This window comes from Notolabrus celidotus, chromosome 21 (assembly GCF_009762535.1).
Source record: "Notolabrus celidotus isolate fNotCel1 chromosome 21, fNotCel1.pri, whole genome shotgun sequence".
NCBI lineage: Eukaryota > Metazoa > Chordata > Actinopteri > Labriformes > Labridae > Notolabrus > Notolabrus celidotus.
The window spans coordinates 21,128,490-21,146,969 of record NC_048292.1 but is presented as its reverse complement, the minus strand read 5'-3'; the positions used below and the strand labels follow the sequence as shown (position 1 = coordinate 21,146,969).

General features: G+C 43.0%; 1 protein-coding gene and 1 long non-coding RNA gene across 4 annotated transcripts in view; one reads left to right on the top strand and one right to left on the bottom strand.

Moving 5' to 3' along the window:
• Positions 1–18,480, bottom strand: part of efcab6 (EF-hand calcium binding domain 6) — a 52,749-nt gene that overhangs the window by 22,436 nt on the left and 11,833 nt on the right. The window contains exons 5-11 of the mRNA XM_034673655.1: positions 7,833–7,969; positions 7,088–7,206; positions 5,075–5,187; positions 4,558–4,706; positions 4,308–4,409; positions 2,927–3,017; positions 16–258 (exon numbers count right to left, since the gene is read on the bottom strand). Of these exons, the coding sequence (XP_034529546.1) occupies positions 16–258; positions 2,927–3,017; positions 4,308–4,409; positions 4,558–4,706; positions 5,075–5,187; positions 7,088–7,206; positions 7,833–7,969 (954 nt within the window). The remainder of the gene's footprint in view (positions 1–15; positions 259–2,926; positions 3,018–4,307; positions 4,410–4,557; positions 4,707–5,074; positions 5,188–7,087; positions 7,207–7,832; positions 7,970–18,480) is intronic.
• Positions 1–18,480, top strand: part of LOC117805075 — a 35,395-nt gene that overhangs the window by 10,391 nt on the left and 6,524 nt on the right. For 2 of the 3 annotated variants that reach the window (XR_004629336.1, XR_004629334.1), the window contains exons 4-5: positions 15,148–15,221; positions 15,347–15,498. This is a non-coding gene — a long non-coding RNA (uncharacterized LOC117805075). Of the gene's footprint in view, positions 1–14,555; positions 14,627–15,147; positions 15,222–15,346; positions 15,499–18,480 lie in introns of all 3 variants that reach the window. The other variant, XR_004629335.1, reaches the window with a different exon arrangement.

Here is an 18,480-nt window from a genome sequence, read left to right as displayed (position 1 = left end):
GTAGCTGTAACCTACGTCAGTCTCGTCAGTGTTTGGACTGACGGGCGGTGTTGCTGCGTTGACTGTTGAACCAGGCGTTATGTTGGGGTTCAGCTTCTCCACGTTAGCTTTCTGGATGACCCCGGTGTGTTCAGGGTCCAGCACCTGGAGCAGCTCTATGATCTGTGGAGGTCCAAGGCGAGGAAGGAGGTTTTTGGTCTCACCTGGTTTCTGCAGGAAAATCCTCAGGTCTGCACGAGTGATCCAATCTGCCTGCCTCTGCACAGGAAACAATGAGAGGGAGTTGTAATGATCGTTTTGATTCGCGGTTGTGGTTCCGGAGGATAGGTATTTAAGCTTCATCAGGGTTGCAAGACGTAAACAAGCGTAGATAACCGTTTCTTAAAAATGCATCATAACTCCGTTTCAGTTGTTGGTTAGCTTGTCCTTCTTTTGTGCTGCTTTGTTCGCTGTGTCTTTCCATCTCTCATCCTCCTGTTTTAGTAGTTGTGAGTGACAGCCAGCCTCGGTCATGAGGGAAACACTCGCTCCACAGATAAGTGGCGTCATCTTGCGCCATACAATTAAACGAGTGTTCATTCAGATGTATTTTGAGGGAAAAAAGGGTTTATATTTAGGTCCATATGGTTCTACTGCAACTGTACTGTCTTGTGGAACCGTTGTGTCCTTTCAAAATTAAACATTTATTAAAACAGGGAAGTCAGTAACCTTGGTGTAAGGCAGAAAAAAGGCAAAATAAAAGCATCAAAAGTCACAGTTTTAAGACAACCTCTTCACTGAAGCTTGAACATAAACAGGGTTACTACACTCTGAACAAAAAACATATTTTATTGAGAACCCAGCATCAAGAATTTTATTCTATAGTATGGCATCCAACGTATCACTGGTGTTGTATCATACCATCACATCGCATCGTATGGTATTGTTTGGTACTTTATGGGTTGTAGTGTTTTATATTGTATTGAATCAAATCCAATCGTATCTTATCTTAAACATAGTATTGTATCCTATAACATTTTATTGAATTGTATCATTTTGCATCCCATTGCATTGTATCGTAATCAAGCGGCAACCTCCAGCCTTAAAATATGAAGCCAATGCTGAAGTTAGCTGTAGTTCAGCATTTCCAATATGCAAACATATCATATTGTATTGCATTGCATCATATCTTTCCATATAGTATATGTATTCATATCATATTATAACATATTTTATTGCATCATATTGTATCCTGTCGTTACGTAAAATTCTGCACTGTACCATAATGTAACATATTGAATCTCGTCTGGTTTTGTATTGCAAAGTATCGCAGCATTGTATTCAAGAGGCAACCTGTAGTCTTAAAATATGAAGCCCATGCAAAAGTGCTAAAAACTGCAGTTCCTCAAGCATCCACTTGAGGCTGGCTCCAAAGTATCAGAAACCACATACACACCCATTTAAAGAAGACGATCTTTACAGCAGAAATAAACATGTTTACAGCCTGGTTAAAAAAAAAACGTTTAGTTCTGAATAAACTTGAATGAACTTAAGAGTTTTGCCCAAATAAGGGCGTGGCTGACTTGATTGACAGGCGGGAACACTGTAGCTATTAGCATGGAGGCTAAAGGCCCGCCTCTTTACCTCACACTAGCTTGACCAACGTTAGATTGAGTTCAGGATTTCCAATATGGAAACATACGTATCATATTGCACAATGTAACGTACTGTGTCGCACTGTAGGGTAACGTAACGTATTTTTATGTATCGTATCCTGTAGTTACATAATATACCGTACCGTATGGATTTTTGCGTATCGTACCGTATCCCATCATATCGTGTTGTATCGTATTGTGAGTTGAGCTCATTGTTACACATCTGTCCGCTGAGGTTCAGAGCACGTGATGAACAAACATTAAATCCAGTGTTGTTGTTTTTCCCTTGATTTGTACGTTTTGTGAATATTCATATTTCCGTGTTCGCTCCTCGTCCAGGTTGTGAAACGGTCCATTGTTAAATACTGCTCTGTAATGATAGTACTAATTATGGCCTGGCACTACGTCTCTTTCATGTGATGTGTACGATAGATTTAGAATCATACACAAACAATGTGAATCACAGAAAGTCTTCCGAGCTTCCCCCGAGAGTCTAAAAACCAGATTTGGCTCGGAACCTGCCAGAGTGAAAAAGCTCATTATTGGCTGGCGGTGTGAGGACTCTCTTGTTTGATCTCCCACTGCTGAATAGATTATTAAAACAGTTGATGGAGGGATTTTTTTCCCTCCCATGCCATTAAAAGGAGGAGATTCTGGCAGATAGATACGTGTGATTCATATCTGGGAGAGGCTTCACACACAAACACTGATACACACACACACACTTCGTCAAACTTGGACGCCGGTTGTTGTTTTGTGAGTGGCGGCAGAAACATCAAACATAACTGTGAATTAATGGAAGATTCGGCCCCCCCTTCCCCCGAAGTTTCGTGAAACTCCAAAGTTTGATGCAGCTGAAGAAGACTGATTTGAAATTAAAGAGGCAGAACTGGATGCGGAGGCGTGTTGAAGGCGATCGCTGTCAGATGAACATATGGCTAGTGACTGAGTGGCTAACCAGCGGCCATATGCAATCATCTAATCATGTTTATGGCCATCAAAAAGCTGCAGATGATGATTGGCTCATCTGTAAAGCTGTCTGGCATTTATATTTTAAAGCACATACCTGAGTGTGTGCCTTTGTCTCTGAGCAATCTGCTGAGAGGACTCCCATGTGTCCCGTCTGATAACATTCAAAATCTCTTCTGTCATGTTCTTTGACGACACTTTTCGCAACGCTGCGCAAATAAGGGAGAGGTTTGGAGGCATTTCAGTGTGCCCGATGCTCAAACAGAAGATTTATTGCTCTACTTTAGTCCGTTATTTACTTTACTTCTGATCCTGATGCTTACCTGGTCCAGCAGATGGAAGATCTCCTTCAGCTGAGGGTAAATATCCTGGAAAAGCAAGTTATCTTTATCCTGTGCAGGCGGCTCTGAAACCCTAGGAGGAGAGGGATGGAAAGGAGAAATGTTTAGTGGATGTTAATAACAGAAACTTTTGGAAAGTAGCCATTTTTTAACCTCGTCTTTACCTAAATATTGTCTTTCAAAGTGTCTTCACCTTGTAAATTTTGTGGAGGACACAAAAAAAGGAGGCATCATTATCTCTAAAAGAGCATCTTGTTAGTTTCCAGATCAAGATCAAGACTTTATTTTAATCTTTATCTGTATGCATATAAAGGATGAATAGATGTAACGCAGGGAATTCAGCATGAGCTGATATACTCTGGCAAGCTAGTTTATTGCTCCTGCAGATTCAGAGAAGAGGGCTTTTAGTGGTCAGAAGAAGTCACCTGTCAGACAAACTCTGATTTGATTTCCTGGTCAAACATGACGAAACTTCGGCAGTGTGAGGATTACACCATCTCTGAGAAAGACATGTTCAAGTTACATTTTTACACGGATTTAAAAGAAGCCCAGTGAGCACTAACTGAGATTTCAATGTTGAAAACAGTTTGAAATCAGGGCCCATATGCACGTCCAGCCATTACACAATCGGGACCATTAGCCTTAACGTACCGTTATGGAACGGCCCATTTGGCCGTAGCGTTAGCTGCATGCACGACTGCAAATAATTGACCAATTAACTAATTGCGCCATGAAAGTAACGGTGTGACTGAGAGAAGATAAACTAAAATCAGTTTTTCAGCGGAAGAAATGGACATTTTATTACAAGAATATAGAATGGACAAACAGCTATTATCAGCAAGTCAATCATCAAAGATCATACTTTTCCATAGGATTTGTTCCATCCCTACTGCTCTGATTTCTGATTTCTTCTGAATGAACCTTTTAAGCTCATACTAAAACAATCAACTGAGCTGCAAATGGAGGAGCTGTCTGTTTGTTTGGTTAATTGACAGTCCTACATAAGGTTATTCAAAATAGACGCTAAAATTTACCAAACAAAAAGAAGAGGCAGATCTACGAATTCCTATTCTATTAAATGGGTTCTTCAGGGAGGTTCAGTTTTATTAATTGGAACAGTCATCACCAGAGTTATGTCAGAGTTATTCATATTTATTTTTTTACTGTAGGTCTGAAGTGGCGGTCATATGTTGTGTCTAAGCTGTAGTTCAGCCTTCCTTCACTAGCTGGAGCTGTAGCTCTGGTTAATGTCTGCTGCCATGCAAGGGATAATGTATGGTTAGCAGGAAGTGATAGGAAATAAAACCCCTTCAGGGTAGTTCTCATAGCGTAGTTTTTGCCACATTGTGTTGATCAAACCGACCTGTCAGTGTGATCATTTGTGTCCTCATCTTCTTTGACCGGGTTCATGAAGTGGCCCAAGAACTGTTTCCACCTCACCCCTCCTTTTTCTCTACCTCCATAGCTGCAAACACATAAATCCATACACACACATGAGAAATATATCACACAGAATAAACGAGAGCTGGATTTTAAGATTTAAGAAGCCGAGGGCAGGCAAGGTTAGAAAGAGGGAACAGAGAGATGAATAAGTAAAGTTTGGCTTTCTCTACCGGCTGGTCAGCTTCTGGAAGGAGTGAGGGCTCATGGGAAATACAAAGCTGCTGAGCACGGCCCTGAGGACTTCTTGTGTTACCAGTCCGGAGCGGGTGGCGTCGAAGGCCTGCAGCGCCCGCCACACGGAGGTGGAGTTCATACACATCTGAGAGCAGAAGATCACATTCATATTTCACAGACAGACTCCTCTCTTTGTCTTCTGCTCATCAATAATCTCAGGAAGTGAGTCAACCCTTGTTTCAGTTGCTATGGAGAACATCCCAGAGCAGCTCATGCCCCGCCTCCACCGCCTTTCCCGCAAATTAGCCGTGATTAACACACTAACTCAGGAGCTGATTTTTCTGGGCAAACATTTTAATTAGAAGTGTTCCCTCTGCCGTTTGCATCCTCACGCGCCACTTAGAGCCAATTTAGCCCTCCGTCTTTAAAGAGGATAATGCATGGGAGAGGGCCAGATGGTGACACGCAAACAAGAGGAGTAAAACACACAGAGTGATTCTGACAAGACTTTACCTTGTCGAAGAACAGAGTCTGCAGCTCTCTGTGAGGAAGGACCGATGGGTCTGCTGGTCTCTGCTTCCTCTGTTTGATCTGCTCAGGAGGTGTTTTCCCTCTGCTGCAAACCTCTAAATCAAACAAAGTCTGTTCAACTCTTCACTTCACAAAGACAGCACAGAAAGTTCAAAATCAAGTTCATGAAACATAATTTCAACACCCTGACTCTAACGCAGAACATTTATCCAGATAATACCTCTGTGCCTAAAGTAGTATTGACCAATAGCACATCAGCAGTCTGTATGGAGAGCAAAAGCATGAGGAAGACAATCCCGGTTCTCCCATGGTTGTTAATGTGAGGAGGATTTCTTTCTCTCTATAAACAGATATCTGCATGAAGAGCAGCTAACAATCTGTTCTAGATCAAACATTTACACTGAGACACAAATCTGCTTGATGCTGTGTCACTAAGGACAATCAGCGTTTAGATTTCCTGACTTCCTGGAACGCATCATCAGAAATGACGGATCCCACCTCCATTCAACAAACAAACATTGTAAAAGTAGTTTTCTTCTCCTCTTGAGGACAGACCTGACAAAGCTTTTTACTTTCAGCTACAACTAACCTGTAATTACAGATTCTGATTCAGAAACATGTTGAATCTGGATCTCAGGGTCTGGATTTTAGTCTGAGAAGGGTTCTGGTCTCTGTCTGTATTCTGAGTGGTATCGACCAATCAGCTGTCAGCAGGAACAGTCTGTATGGAGAACAACAGCAGGTGTTCTAGAATTCTGACATCAAAGACAGAATTCTGGAATTCTGACTTTGATGTCAGAATTCTGAGAACAAATGGAACATCCATGAGGGTGGTATGAGGGCCAGACGTCCACAATTGGGGCCTTTGCTCACAGCCCAACACCGTGCATGCCGATTGGCATTTGCCAGAGAACACCGGGATTGGCAGGTTCGCCACTGGCGCCCTGTGCTCTTCACGGATGAAAGCAGGTTCACACTGAGCACACGTGACAGACGTGACAGAGTCTGGAGACGCTGTGGAGAACGTTTTACTGCCTGCAACATCCTCAAGCATGACCGGTTTGGTGGTGGGTCAGTGAGGGTTTGGGGAGGCATATCCTTGGATGGCCGCACAGACCTCCATGTGCTAGCCAGAGGTACCCTGACTGCCATTAGGTACCGGGATGAGATCCTCAGACCCATTGTAAGACCATATGCTAGTGCAGTGGGTCCTGGGTTCCTTCTGATGCATGAGAATGCCCGACCTCATGTGGCTGGAGTGTGTCAGCAGTTCCTGCATAATGAAGGCATTGATGTTATGGACTGGCCTGTCCGTTCCCCAGACCTGAATCCAATAGAGCACCTCTGGGACATCATGTCTCGTTCCATTCAGCGATGCCACGTCGCACCACAGACTGTCCAAGAGGTGATTGATGCCCTGATCCAGGTGTGGGAGGAGATCCCTCAGGAGAACATCCGTCGTCTCATCAGGAGCATGCCCAGACGTTGTAGGAAGTGCATACAGGCACGTGGAGGCCACACACACTACTGAGCCTAATTTTGAATTGTCTTGAGGAATTTCCACAGAAGTTGGATCAGCCTGTGATCTGATTTTCCACTTTGATTTTGAATATGATTCTGAATCCAGACCTCCATGGGATAATGATATTGATTTCCAATGGTCATTTTTATGTTATTTGGTTCTCAACACATTCCACTTTGTAATGAATAAAGATTTTCAACTAGAATATTTCATTAATCGAGATCTAGGATGGGTTGTTTAAGTGTTCCCTTTATTTTTTTGAGCAGTGTAGTTAACATTTAGCATCAGTAGCTTGATCTCCAGTGTAGCATTGGTGTTAGCATTTAGCTCAGGCATTTCTCAGTGCAGGCTCAAAAAGCAGCAGACATGTTTGCAGATTTCTAAAAGTCTTGTTTACATCTCTGCTTGAGTTCCCTGCTGCACGCTGTCAATCATCTTCCCTAAACCCACATTTTAATCCACTGTATGCATACCTAGCTTAGTGCAGACTGGAGAGATCCTGAAGTTATGGCTGTCACCAAAACCCAGCTTCTCCAGGAACAGCTCATAAGAGATGGTGGAGCTGTTCTTGGCAGTGTAGTGATTCCACAACCTGAAAACAAGCAGAGAGATGTTTAACGTAATGATACGGCTTCACCGGTGACCTTTAGTGTCAGCGTCAATGACAAGATGAGAAAAGAGGCCATGCTTTGTGCTCTGCTTTACCTTTTTGTGTGTGTGTGTGTGTGTGTGTGTGTGTGTGCGTGTGCGTGTGTGTGTGTGTGTGTGCGTGTGAGAGAGAGAGAGCGCTAAAACCAATTAAAGCCATTGAAAATGAACCTGTCACACACAATCCTCCAGAGCCGCATCAAAAAAGTTGAGCGGCGTTTCTGGAGTGGATTTGACTGCAGGGCCCGAAGTTTTAAAAGTCAATTAGCTCTCGCTCATCCCGACACAAAGGATGACCACACAGTTAGTGCTGGTGATCTCTTCTTCTCTGATTCAATCTGAGGAAGACCACAACAGCTGAGAGAGGAGAAGGACGTCAGAGCATCATTTTTGTTGCATGAACCTGCTGTTTGTGCTTGTGCATCCTTTATTGTGACAGAAAATGACCTAGACAGCCTGAAAATTGGTCAAATGTGTGACATTTGAAGCATCTGTGCAGGCTGTAGGTGTTTGCAATATGCTGCACAGACTTGTTTTGTGATCTGCTGTCTCAAACTGCGTCACACATACCTCTGAAACTCCTTATCCGACAGGCGGATGCAGTAGTTGTCCAGGATGCGGCGAAACTCTTGCAGCTGGATGTGTCCTCCTCGGTTGTAATCAAACAGGCGAAACACTCTGATCATGTTCCTCAGGTTGCCTCCGATCTGCAGAGTTCACACACACACAACATGATTGACAGAAACAGCAACACAACACTTCGGTGGAGCCGGTGAACTCCTGAACCCGAGCGGCTCCAGAGGCTCAGCCCGCTGGAGCTTTCATCTCTGTGAACACGGTTATCGACACGGATGTCTTGATCTGTGGAAGACCGGGCCTGCTCCCCAAAGTGCTGACGAGAGATGAGGAGGGAGAGAGATGCAGAGGGGGCTAATAGACAGGTGAGACAGAGAGAGGAGGGGGAGGAAGAGGAGGCTAATCGGTCAAGGAAACGCTCTTTCTAATCAGGACAAGACTCCAGTTAATCTATTTGCAAATCTTAAAATATAAAACCAACCGAGATCTCCAAAAACTGTGAGATATCTTCTCAGGAAAGATGCTCCACGCTGGTAAAAATAGATTATAAAAGTATGTCATGATCACATTCACATCACAACTTGACAGCTCATTAAAGGAGGGGCTAATGAGAATTTAAAGTCCAAAAAAAAACAAGGTCACAGGCCGAACAAACGCTGGAAAACAACTATGAGGCGGAAGCTTCTATTATTCCAACTATTTCATGAAGCTACGACAAACAACTTGGGAAACCTCAAGGTCAGGGCTTGGTGAAAACTCCTGGAAGTTTTCTACGGGGCATGTGTGGAAGAAATGATAAAGGCGTTTATTGAACGGAAGAACTTTACTACTGAACTGGGTCTGTTTCGACCAGAGGAACCAGGGTCTAAATTTAGTTCAGGGGTAGATAATCTCCCCCCTAAAAAGCCCCTCCTAGGGGGGTAGTACTTTTCGAAGGTCCCGGACTTTCAGGGGGCAGGGCCTACAATGCTGAATGTGTCTGATTGGTAGATTAACTGCAGTGTTTTTATTCCGCCCGCCGTCCTCAATAACATCACACACATCTGTGATTCACTTGATTTCTCTTTCTTTCATTTGTTTTTATTTGTTCTATCTTTTTTGTATGTGTGTGTACTTTTCAAAAGAAGAAGCTGTGATTCACTTGATTTAGCAGCTTGTAACAGTAGTCTTCTCTCAGCCCACCGTGAATGCGTCTCTCCCGGTGTTACGGTTTTAAAAGTGACCCTGTAAACTGGAGACCTTCAGCTGAACATGTCAGCGTTTGTGGAGTTTACACAGCTGTTGAAACACAGAGGGAGTTCCTGGGAATGCAAACTAGTTTAGTTTTTATTAAGATTTCAAAATATCCTCATCAGATATTTAATGATCGTCTAAAGACGTTTATGAAGGATGCATCCGGCTGAAAGTCGGCAGTTAGCAGGGTCGCTGTTTAAACCAAAACACCGGCCGATCTCTGCCACGGCTTTTTGAGTTCAAAAGGATTTTAAAGTCGTGTTGAAACGTCTTTGCATCTCGCGCTTATCTCCTCTCACGTGTTGATTCAGTGAATCCATCTGTGATGAAATATAGCACCATCTAAAACAGCGCCAGCTGAGTCTCCTCCATGCTAACAGGCTAACTGTTGGGTTGCTCATAATGATACCTGCCTGTCCATCTGCTTCTATGGTGTCATCTGTGATGATTGGCATTCGTCTTTGTTTTACTGCCCTCTACTGGTCTGGTGGTGTAGTGCAATTACTTTTTTTTTTCTCCATACATCACTGGCCTGATTTGCACAATCTACCTGGGACTTCAGCCCGCATTCGAAACACAGACAACAATGGGGGCACAGGAACCTTTTAGTTCCAAGGAAAGTAGTTCTGGGGCCTAAAAGACACTGGGACTCTTGGTCGAAATGCACCTTAAGTATAGGTGTCCACACCTTTAGGTTTAAGACTTTTATCCAGTATATTCAGGTTGTGTCGAGAAGTGAAAGGCCTCAGCGTACAACACAACCCGTGTTTCCCTGGCCGTCCTGCATGCTCCCAAACCTCTACCCGTGTCCAAAGTTTCATGCTCTTATGAGGATACTAAACCTCATTGTTCCTAGTTAGTGTGAGAGTGTTCGTGTGAATGTTTTGCTCCTGATGGGAAGGTTGACACCTTTAAAGGCAGCCTCCACCATCAGTGCACAAACATGTCTGTGTGGGTGAACGCGGCGTGCAGTGTAAAGCACTCTGAGTGGTCGAAAGACTAAAAGGTGCGATATCAGTGCAAATCATATACTGTTTGCAGATAAAAGTTCTGCACGTCTCTCACGTTTTAATGCTAAAGTCACAAGTGTGGTATTTGTTTTGTGAAGAGGAATGATGTGTCAAATCACAGCTAACATTTAGCCCAACCATACATCTACACCTCCTCCTCCTCCTCGGACGTCTGTGATGTATAAGAAAGTCGCACTGCAAGAAAACTGATAACTCTTTAAAGAATGTTTTACTTTGTTTAAACGTTCCCAATTAGGAGGTTGTTACAGAGAGTTGTGTCTTTGAGATGCTAAGGAATAACTGTGTTAGAGCAAGGCTGAATGTGTGAAATTAGACAGTCAAATATGAGAAATAAAGACCAAGAGACAGACTGCTTCATATTTGTTTCAGCCATTCTCACAGAAAAATTCCACCAGATCCGTGTCTGGTCCGTCTCTGATCAGTCACGGCACCAGATCTGATGGGTTTCTATTCTAGTCAATGTGTTAACTTCCACTGGATCCGCTCCGTTGCGTTCCGGCTGCGTCTCTGATCCGGCAGGTCGGAGCCCTCCAGATTGGATACACCAGACTTCTATTTTTGCCGGATGCCGGAGCACGAGGATAATTTTCAGAATAAAACACTCTGTGTTATCACCAGATCGTATTTCACTTAACTACAACAACAAACCGTCATGATTAGCGGAGCCAGGCCTGGAGTCAACAGATCTGAGGTTTTCAGAGGACCATAAAGACAACATGGATGAGGAGAGGAGGAGAAGAATCCTTGATTCAGTGATTACCCAGGAAAACCTCGGTCACTTGACTCCAGCCGGATCGCAGCGGATCAGAGACAGACCGAAGTGGAAGTCTGATGTCAGAGTTATTGCTGTTGTCTCTGGGTTCATAGATGTGTCTGCTTGAACTTTCTTGCTGATTCCAGCTTCTTGAAGATTGACCATTTCCCAGTTTCATGAGCTTTGAGGTGGGATCAGTACTATTTCAGTACTAGATCAGTATTTACTGAAGACCTATAATCCCCAATTGTTTCCAATCTGAAGCCCCTGCCGACACCAGTTTCCATTTCGGAGGTCCTGCCAGCACTAGTTTTCCGCCCAGAGGTCCTGCCGACACGAGTTTCCCATCAGAGGTCTTGTCGTCCCCGGCTCCAGGTTCTCCCAACGGCTCCCAGGCCAGCACCAGCTCATGGTTCTCCCGTCGGCTCCCAGGCCGACACCAGCTAATGGTTCCCCTGCTGCTACTAATTTTTGGACATTTATGTAAGTTTTGTTTGTACCTTTTAATAACAATAATCTAATTATTACAAAATGCCATCTCATGCAACCCTGAGACGAGGAGATTTGCAGCATTGAAAGGTTTTGCAACACATCACACCAAGCTGAAACGTGCACGAATATTCATGATTTTCTGATGCATGCACAATTTTTCGTTGCTTCTTTGCATTAGTTTGGATTCAAGCATGCAAAACATGGTCCAGCTTGAGCTGCTTCATGCACTGTTACTGGGCTTCCTGAACATAGACCACACACTGCAGAACCCTCCAAAGAGTGTATAAGTCCTAGATGAGGGCTGTATTTCATAGAGGATGCTAAACGAGTGTCACTCTTACTAACACGTTGTGCCGGATCAGAGCAGCAGAGCACCGAGGAGCTCCTGGCACACACACACACACACGCTCCGTATATGTGTTGAAACCTCTAGAAAGCTTGAAAATGAAGGTTTGGATCAGGCCGACACTGTTAGAGCTGAGTCGCAGTCAGTTAGTCGGAGTGAGCGGCCTCAGCCAAGTCCTGCCCGTCCTGCCTTCCAACGTCTGAGCCGCGCACCAGCTCTCTCTGTAGCTCCGGGGCGACACGCTAACCACAGAGGAACAAGAGCACAGATACTAAATATACCCCCAGTGACTCTTGGGTAATCAGAGTCTTCTGTCGCCCAGAGAAGTCTCTGTCTAATTGCACTCTGATTAGACGAGCTGCCAAGAGTCTCTGTGAGAGGCGTGGAGGAGCCTCCCTCATGAGCTGCACTGACATTGTCTCCACCAAGACATGAAACAGAGCAGATGGAGTAAAGCAGTATTCTCCTGACCTCTGAAACAACACTCCACGTTAACTTTTGTTTCTATCTCTGCAGAATTCTTCGTTTTCAGTCTTTCTTTAAATACCAGGAGACGTTTTTTGAAACTTTAAAAAATCTCCACTTCCTGTAATCTAACAACTTTAGCCGGCGTGCCTTACAAGCATAACAATTAGCCCCGCGTTTACACCACCTTTCATTCTGCCACAGTCGGGGAAAAGGAAGGAGGCTCGGCACAGCAGCACGAGTGTTTAAAAAAAGATCAAATGAAAGTGAATTTATTAAAGACAGATAAAAATATGATTCTCTACCCCCCCGTCCTCTCCCTCCTACTCCAACTTAGAGGATTCTGTGCTAATTAGAAATGTGTTAAAATCACAAAGGAGGCAGAGAGGAGATCATACGGTATTAATGAACAGAGACAGAGGGATATCATCCAATCTCCATCTCTATCTCCATCTCATCTCTCGTTCCACACACACACACACACACACACACACACACACACACACACTCCCCCCTCTGCTTTTATCTGCCTTTGTTTCCTCCTCCTCTCAATCCCCTCACAAACTTTGTTTCCCTTTCTTTCTCCTCCGTCTTTTGTCTACCTCCCTCTGACTCCTTTCTTTAACTTTAAATTCCTTGATTATTTAGTTTTATCTCCCCCTTTTTTTCCTCTTTTTTCCCCCTCTCTCTCTCTCTCTCTGCTCCCCCGTCCTTCAGCAATGCCAGCGCTCCATTAGGCAGCTGTGTTCTGGTTGGCGTGGTTGGAGGCCTGGCGCTGTGCCGGGCTCGCAGTGTCTCAGCAGCACTCGCCCATCCGTCTGCCCACCCAGCCCCTCGGTCCTTAATTAATGAAAGCTCTGTTGTTTTTGTTTACCGCCCTGTTATATGCTAATCCAGCGAGCAGTGTGTGTGCCTGTCCTACCTCTGTGTGTGTGTGTGTGTGTGTGTGTGTGTGTGTGTGTGTGTGTGTGTGTGTGTGTGTGTGTGTGTGTGTGTGTGTGTGTGTGTGTGTGTGTGTGTGTGTGTTAGGTTCTCAGCTGATCGTTACGGTCTCAGCAGCCATGACCTAAAGTCACGTCTGATCGACATTTGATCACCTTCCTCCCTCTAATTACTCCGGCGTGTTTAAAGGATCAGTTCACTCAAAGATAAACAAACTACAGAGAAAGAAATTGTCTCTTAAAGCTTGGATTTTGAGCTCTCTCTCTCTCTCTCTCTCTCTCTCTCTCTCTCTCTCTCTCTCTCTCTCTCTCTCTCTCTCTCTCTCTCTCTCTCTCTCTCTCTCTCTCTCTCTCTCTGAGGTAAACTTTAAAACTAACATTTAAAAGATTCAACAGGAGCATCTGTCTGCAAACGTTCCTGTCACTCTCCATAACACACAACACCAGCACGATAACTTTCAAAGAGGGTACTTCCGCTGCAACAAACAAGTCAACAGTGTGTGTTGATGTTAAAGTTTTAAGAGTAGAAAGTTGGACTCTAATCTCAGACGTACAGGACTCTAGATGGGAAAAACAAAACACTCAATTTAAGACACAGGTTGGACAGAAAAAATGTACCCAAATAAGATAAACTAAAATTCAAGTCAATAATGTAAGTACTCAAATGTTTGATTTTATTTATGGTATTTAAACCTATTTTTCTGAGGGTGTCAGGACATACATGAGCTTGAGGCTGAAAAATTATATGAAATCCATCACTGTTTTCAAGATTTAAGTTACAGAGAAATATATTCTGAATATATAAAATACCCCACAAAAAGATGTTACAATATTTATTAATTTACCTTTTTAATTTTTTTATTTTGAATGCAATAATTTATAGATTATTGTATTGTATTAATCATTAATTAATGGTTTAATTATTATTATTATTTTTGTAATTATTATTTATTTTTATTTTCGGGCAATGGACTTTTACAATAAATATATATTTATTTATATATTATTTAATGACATATTTGTGCATTAGATATGCATCTGAATCACTGTTGTTTTGTGTTGATTTGGCTGAGTCTAATAAGAAAGTTCGTAAACAAAAAAGATTTTACAAGATGAATTAATTTAACTTTTTTATTTTTTAATGTCTTTATTATTATTTTTTCTTTTCAATTAATATTTTTATTTATTTAAACATTTTCATTTTCAGAGTTTGGACTTTTTTTTTAAATGAAATATTTATGAATTTTTGCCACAGTGTCAACAGGCAGAGGTGAGATGTGCTGGTCTCTGTTCCATGGATTGATTTGATATGACCTGTGTGATCAGGTTGTCCCTGTAGAAACACCTGAATCTGTTTTCTTATAGTTTGCCGGGCAGTTTTGTTTAATATTTCTGTTTAGAGCTTTTATGTTCAACCATTCCCCATTTAATGTACACCTTGTTTGATGACAACAGACTGGAGTAGAGTTTGAAGGGAAACCCTCCTCATGAAACTTGCGCACACAAGTTTTGCCACAAAAATTTTCGTGAGTAAAAACAAAACATTCTCGTTTTTGTTTTCGTTCAACTCCTGCTCCAGAAAAGCTCCTCTTATTCTCATTCCTGCAGAAATGGAGTGTTTATTTATTCTCTGTCAAGCGTTTATGAACATGACAAAGAAACTGTCAGTAAGCAGTCACTCTATACCCTCTATATATCCCCGACAGACGATTACAGTCTGGACTTCGGTTCTGATGCATTTGATTTTTTTAAGACCAGAAAAGTTTGTAAAGCTGCCGACAGCTGTGTTGATATTTAAAAGTTCTGCAGGATTTAGATTTGGCAGGCTGAAGTCACTCCGATAATCCTCCATTATGAATAAATCAATCCGAGGCTGCACAGATTTAGGATGAGTTAACGATTTAAACTTTGTTAATCAGTTTGTTTGATTCATCTGACCCGTTCAATACCGGAAGATATCTCCAGTGCTTCCTTTAATGTGAAGCGCTCTATGCTTGGCTCTGTTAAGGTCAGGATTAATGACTGCTGTGATGTGTTTGCACCTCAGGACGCCCGGCTCATCTGTATGATATATTAAGCAATGGCTGTTTGACTTTGCAGAGAGCGGGAACGGTAAAGCAGGTAAAAATATTTCCTTATGAAGCACACTGATGTTCTTCTTTAACTGAATAGTTCTGCACTATAACCTGAATATACTCATAACCAAGGCAAGGCATGTGGTGATGAACTGTGTTTTTATTTATCAGAGGAATCCTGACGCCGCAAGTGGACGGGCCTCAGGGACACTTTCAGAGAGAGGAGGAGTGGGTCAGCAACAGGAACATGGAACAACGTGGATGTACTCTGTGGTTCTTTCGTTCCTCAACCCCTTTGCAAACACCTTCTCATGAAGTCCAAGGTAGGTTCATAAAACAACAACCCCAGAACAACACCCGCCGTGGATTGACGGCCAAATTCCACCGGATCTGTCTCTGATCTGTCGTTTCTATTCCAGTCAATGTGTTAACTCCCACTGGATCTGCTCTGTTGCGTTCCGGCTGCGTCTCTGATCCGGCGGGTCGGAGCCCTCCGGATCAGATACACAAGACTTTTATTTTTGCCGGATGCCGGAGCACGATGCATCAAACTCAACAGAGCAGATGGAGCGGGACAGGAAGTCAGGCACCAAAACAAAATGAAAACATCCGGTTAATTTTCAGAATAAAACACTCTGTGTTATCACCAGATTGTATTTCACTAAACTACAACAACAAACCATCATGATGAGCAGAGCCAGGCCTGGAGTCAACAGATCTGAGGTTTTTAGAGGACCAGAACTACAACATGGATGAGGAGAGGAGGAGGAGAATCCTTGATTCAGTGATTACCCCAGGGAAACCTCGGTCACATGACTCCAGCTGTCTGCCAGTCCTCCAACGGATCGAAGACGGATCTGGTAGAGGTCCGATGTTAGTCTTAACTTGTGGCACCATCTTGCCGACTTATTTCAGGGTTAGGTGCCTTTAGACTAGTAAATCTAGAGTAACGTCAAATGAAAAGGCCCTTAAAGATGTGCTACCGCTCCTGTGTGAGACTCAGAACCCAGTGCAAGAAAACCGTGTTTAACTTATAAAAGAAATGTGAACAAATTATACTAAAAGATAAAACTTCCTCTTATGATCAAAACCCTCTAATGAGGGATAAAACCTGAATCCCTGAACCCCCCCAGGATGTGCAATGTCATTATTAATACATGTGCACGTAGATCAGTCGTAATGTCACAGGCGGAATCAAGTTCCAGTATTTTCCGTCAAACTGTGCTCGCTTGTAAAAGCTGTGTAGCGACGAGGCTTTAAAAGACACTCGACTCTCCTCTTCCTGTCAGCCAGCGCTCCGCAGTGCTCGCTCTAACCTTTCCTGTCACTGTGAATTATGGGAAGGAGACGAGCAGAGGGATGGGACGGCTCTCTGAAGAGGAGGGATGAAAGAGGGGAGCGACAGAGTTGCAGAGTTGGAGGGGAATGAAGGGAGTCAGATCTCAAACGGGAGCGGAGGAGGAGAGAAAGCTGAGGAGGGAAGCGAGAGGAGATCAGACGGTAATCATGAGAGAGCGCACACATGAACTTTCTTTTGTCTGTCAATTAGAAGGCTAATTTCTCTCTGGTCGGGCTCCAGAGTGCCGGCGACGGGCGGCATTAAAGTGGAGCTCAGAGGGATAATAAGGGGCTCTGGGACCGTTCTGCTGCCGTCGCTCCTCGTCCAAACATTAGTATTACAAAGGCAGTACATCACCTAAACAACATGGAGGGTCTACCAGAGGGCTCCCCGCAAATACTCATGCTGTGGCTCCTGAAATAGACGCAGATTAGACCACAGACCTGCATCTGATGAAGATTTACGCCTGGGAATCCCCCGTATGGGAAGCTTCCTGCTGTCGGTTTGTTTGTTCAGGATCTGCATGAGAGAGGGACGACTGCGAGGAGAGGAATTTTCCATACCTACTCTGTTTAAATTTTAAATTCAATAGCAATTTTCCTTGAGATATGCAGGTTTAAATTTTGCAACTCATATAATAAGGAACAATTTTATTAAAAGGCCCTTCATCATCACACGATCATTCTGCACAAGCTTATCGAAGAGTGTCTACTTGTTGAACCTTTTTTTTTTAAGATAAAAAATAATAATTAAAATATGTTTAGATTTTGATTAAAATCTGCACAGTATTCATTCTTTCAACCTTAATCCCATGCAACCTGCAAATTTGGAAAATATTACAATTTTTTAAAGCATTAAAAAAAGTCGTATTGAAGAAGTGTTGATGGTTTCACTGACAACAGTAGTCTGAGAGCTTACAGAGCTGGATTTCACCAAATTGGAGATTCAGTCAGACTTGTTACGATCAGTCAAATCTTTCCAAAATGGGATGGGTAACACTTTAATCCATCAGAGGACAGGAGAAGGATTAATGTTCGTCCTTCCTGAGTTGTTAAAAATTGCATTTGTCTAAAAAATATTGGTTTGTTCCAAAGTGTCCAAGCTTTAATTCCTTCTGAATACAATATAGTGTTTCAAGGGGGCACAAAAAAATAAAGATGTTCTGATATAGCTGAAAAAACATATCTTTGAATGATGTCTGGTATCACAAGTCTTAAAATGTTCGTACGGAAGCAGAGGAGGGGGAAACAGAGAGCAATGTTGGAGGATTGATTCTCCGGTTAAGGGCCTGTGTCCACTCATGGCGTTTCTGCACAGCGCCTATTTTCAGTGCCTAGCATCCTAAGCATAAAAATACCTTTAGTATTAGCTGTTTTTGGACTAAAGTTGAAAACAGTTAGCTTAATTATAGCTCTACAAGATCACCTCGCCATCATCAACCAATCAAAATCCAGTATCAAGTGTGTACATGCCAACACTTTCGCTTTTCCAAGGTTTCTCTCGTATTCAAAGGACATCTCCCGCTCCCTTGACTTTTGTTGTTTCTCCCAGGTAACTCCTGGGATTTTCACTACTCTACAACCTTATTTAAAGAAAATTTGTATACACAAATTCGTCGATTGGTATTTTAGTCCGATGATGCCAAAGCTGGCAGGTCGATTATGAATCAAGATACAAATTTACAATCCACAACTACTTAAAATGTAGGTGCCTCTTAACCTGGGACATGGCAACCCTCAAGCAGGAAGTGAAAGTAGGATGGAGGAAAGCAAATTTAAGCAAAGCTGGACGGAGCACTTCCAGTTACGAGTCGCCTTGATTCTTTCCATGCTTTCTGCAAAGTCTGCAGAGTAAATATTAATTTAGGACATAGTGACAAAAACGATGTGACCCAGTGTGGCAGAAATCTGAAAATGAAACACTCAAACAACAAAGTTTGTCTTTGTGAGCTTTATTTAGGCCTTCA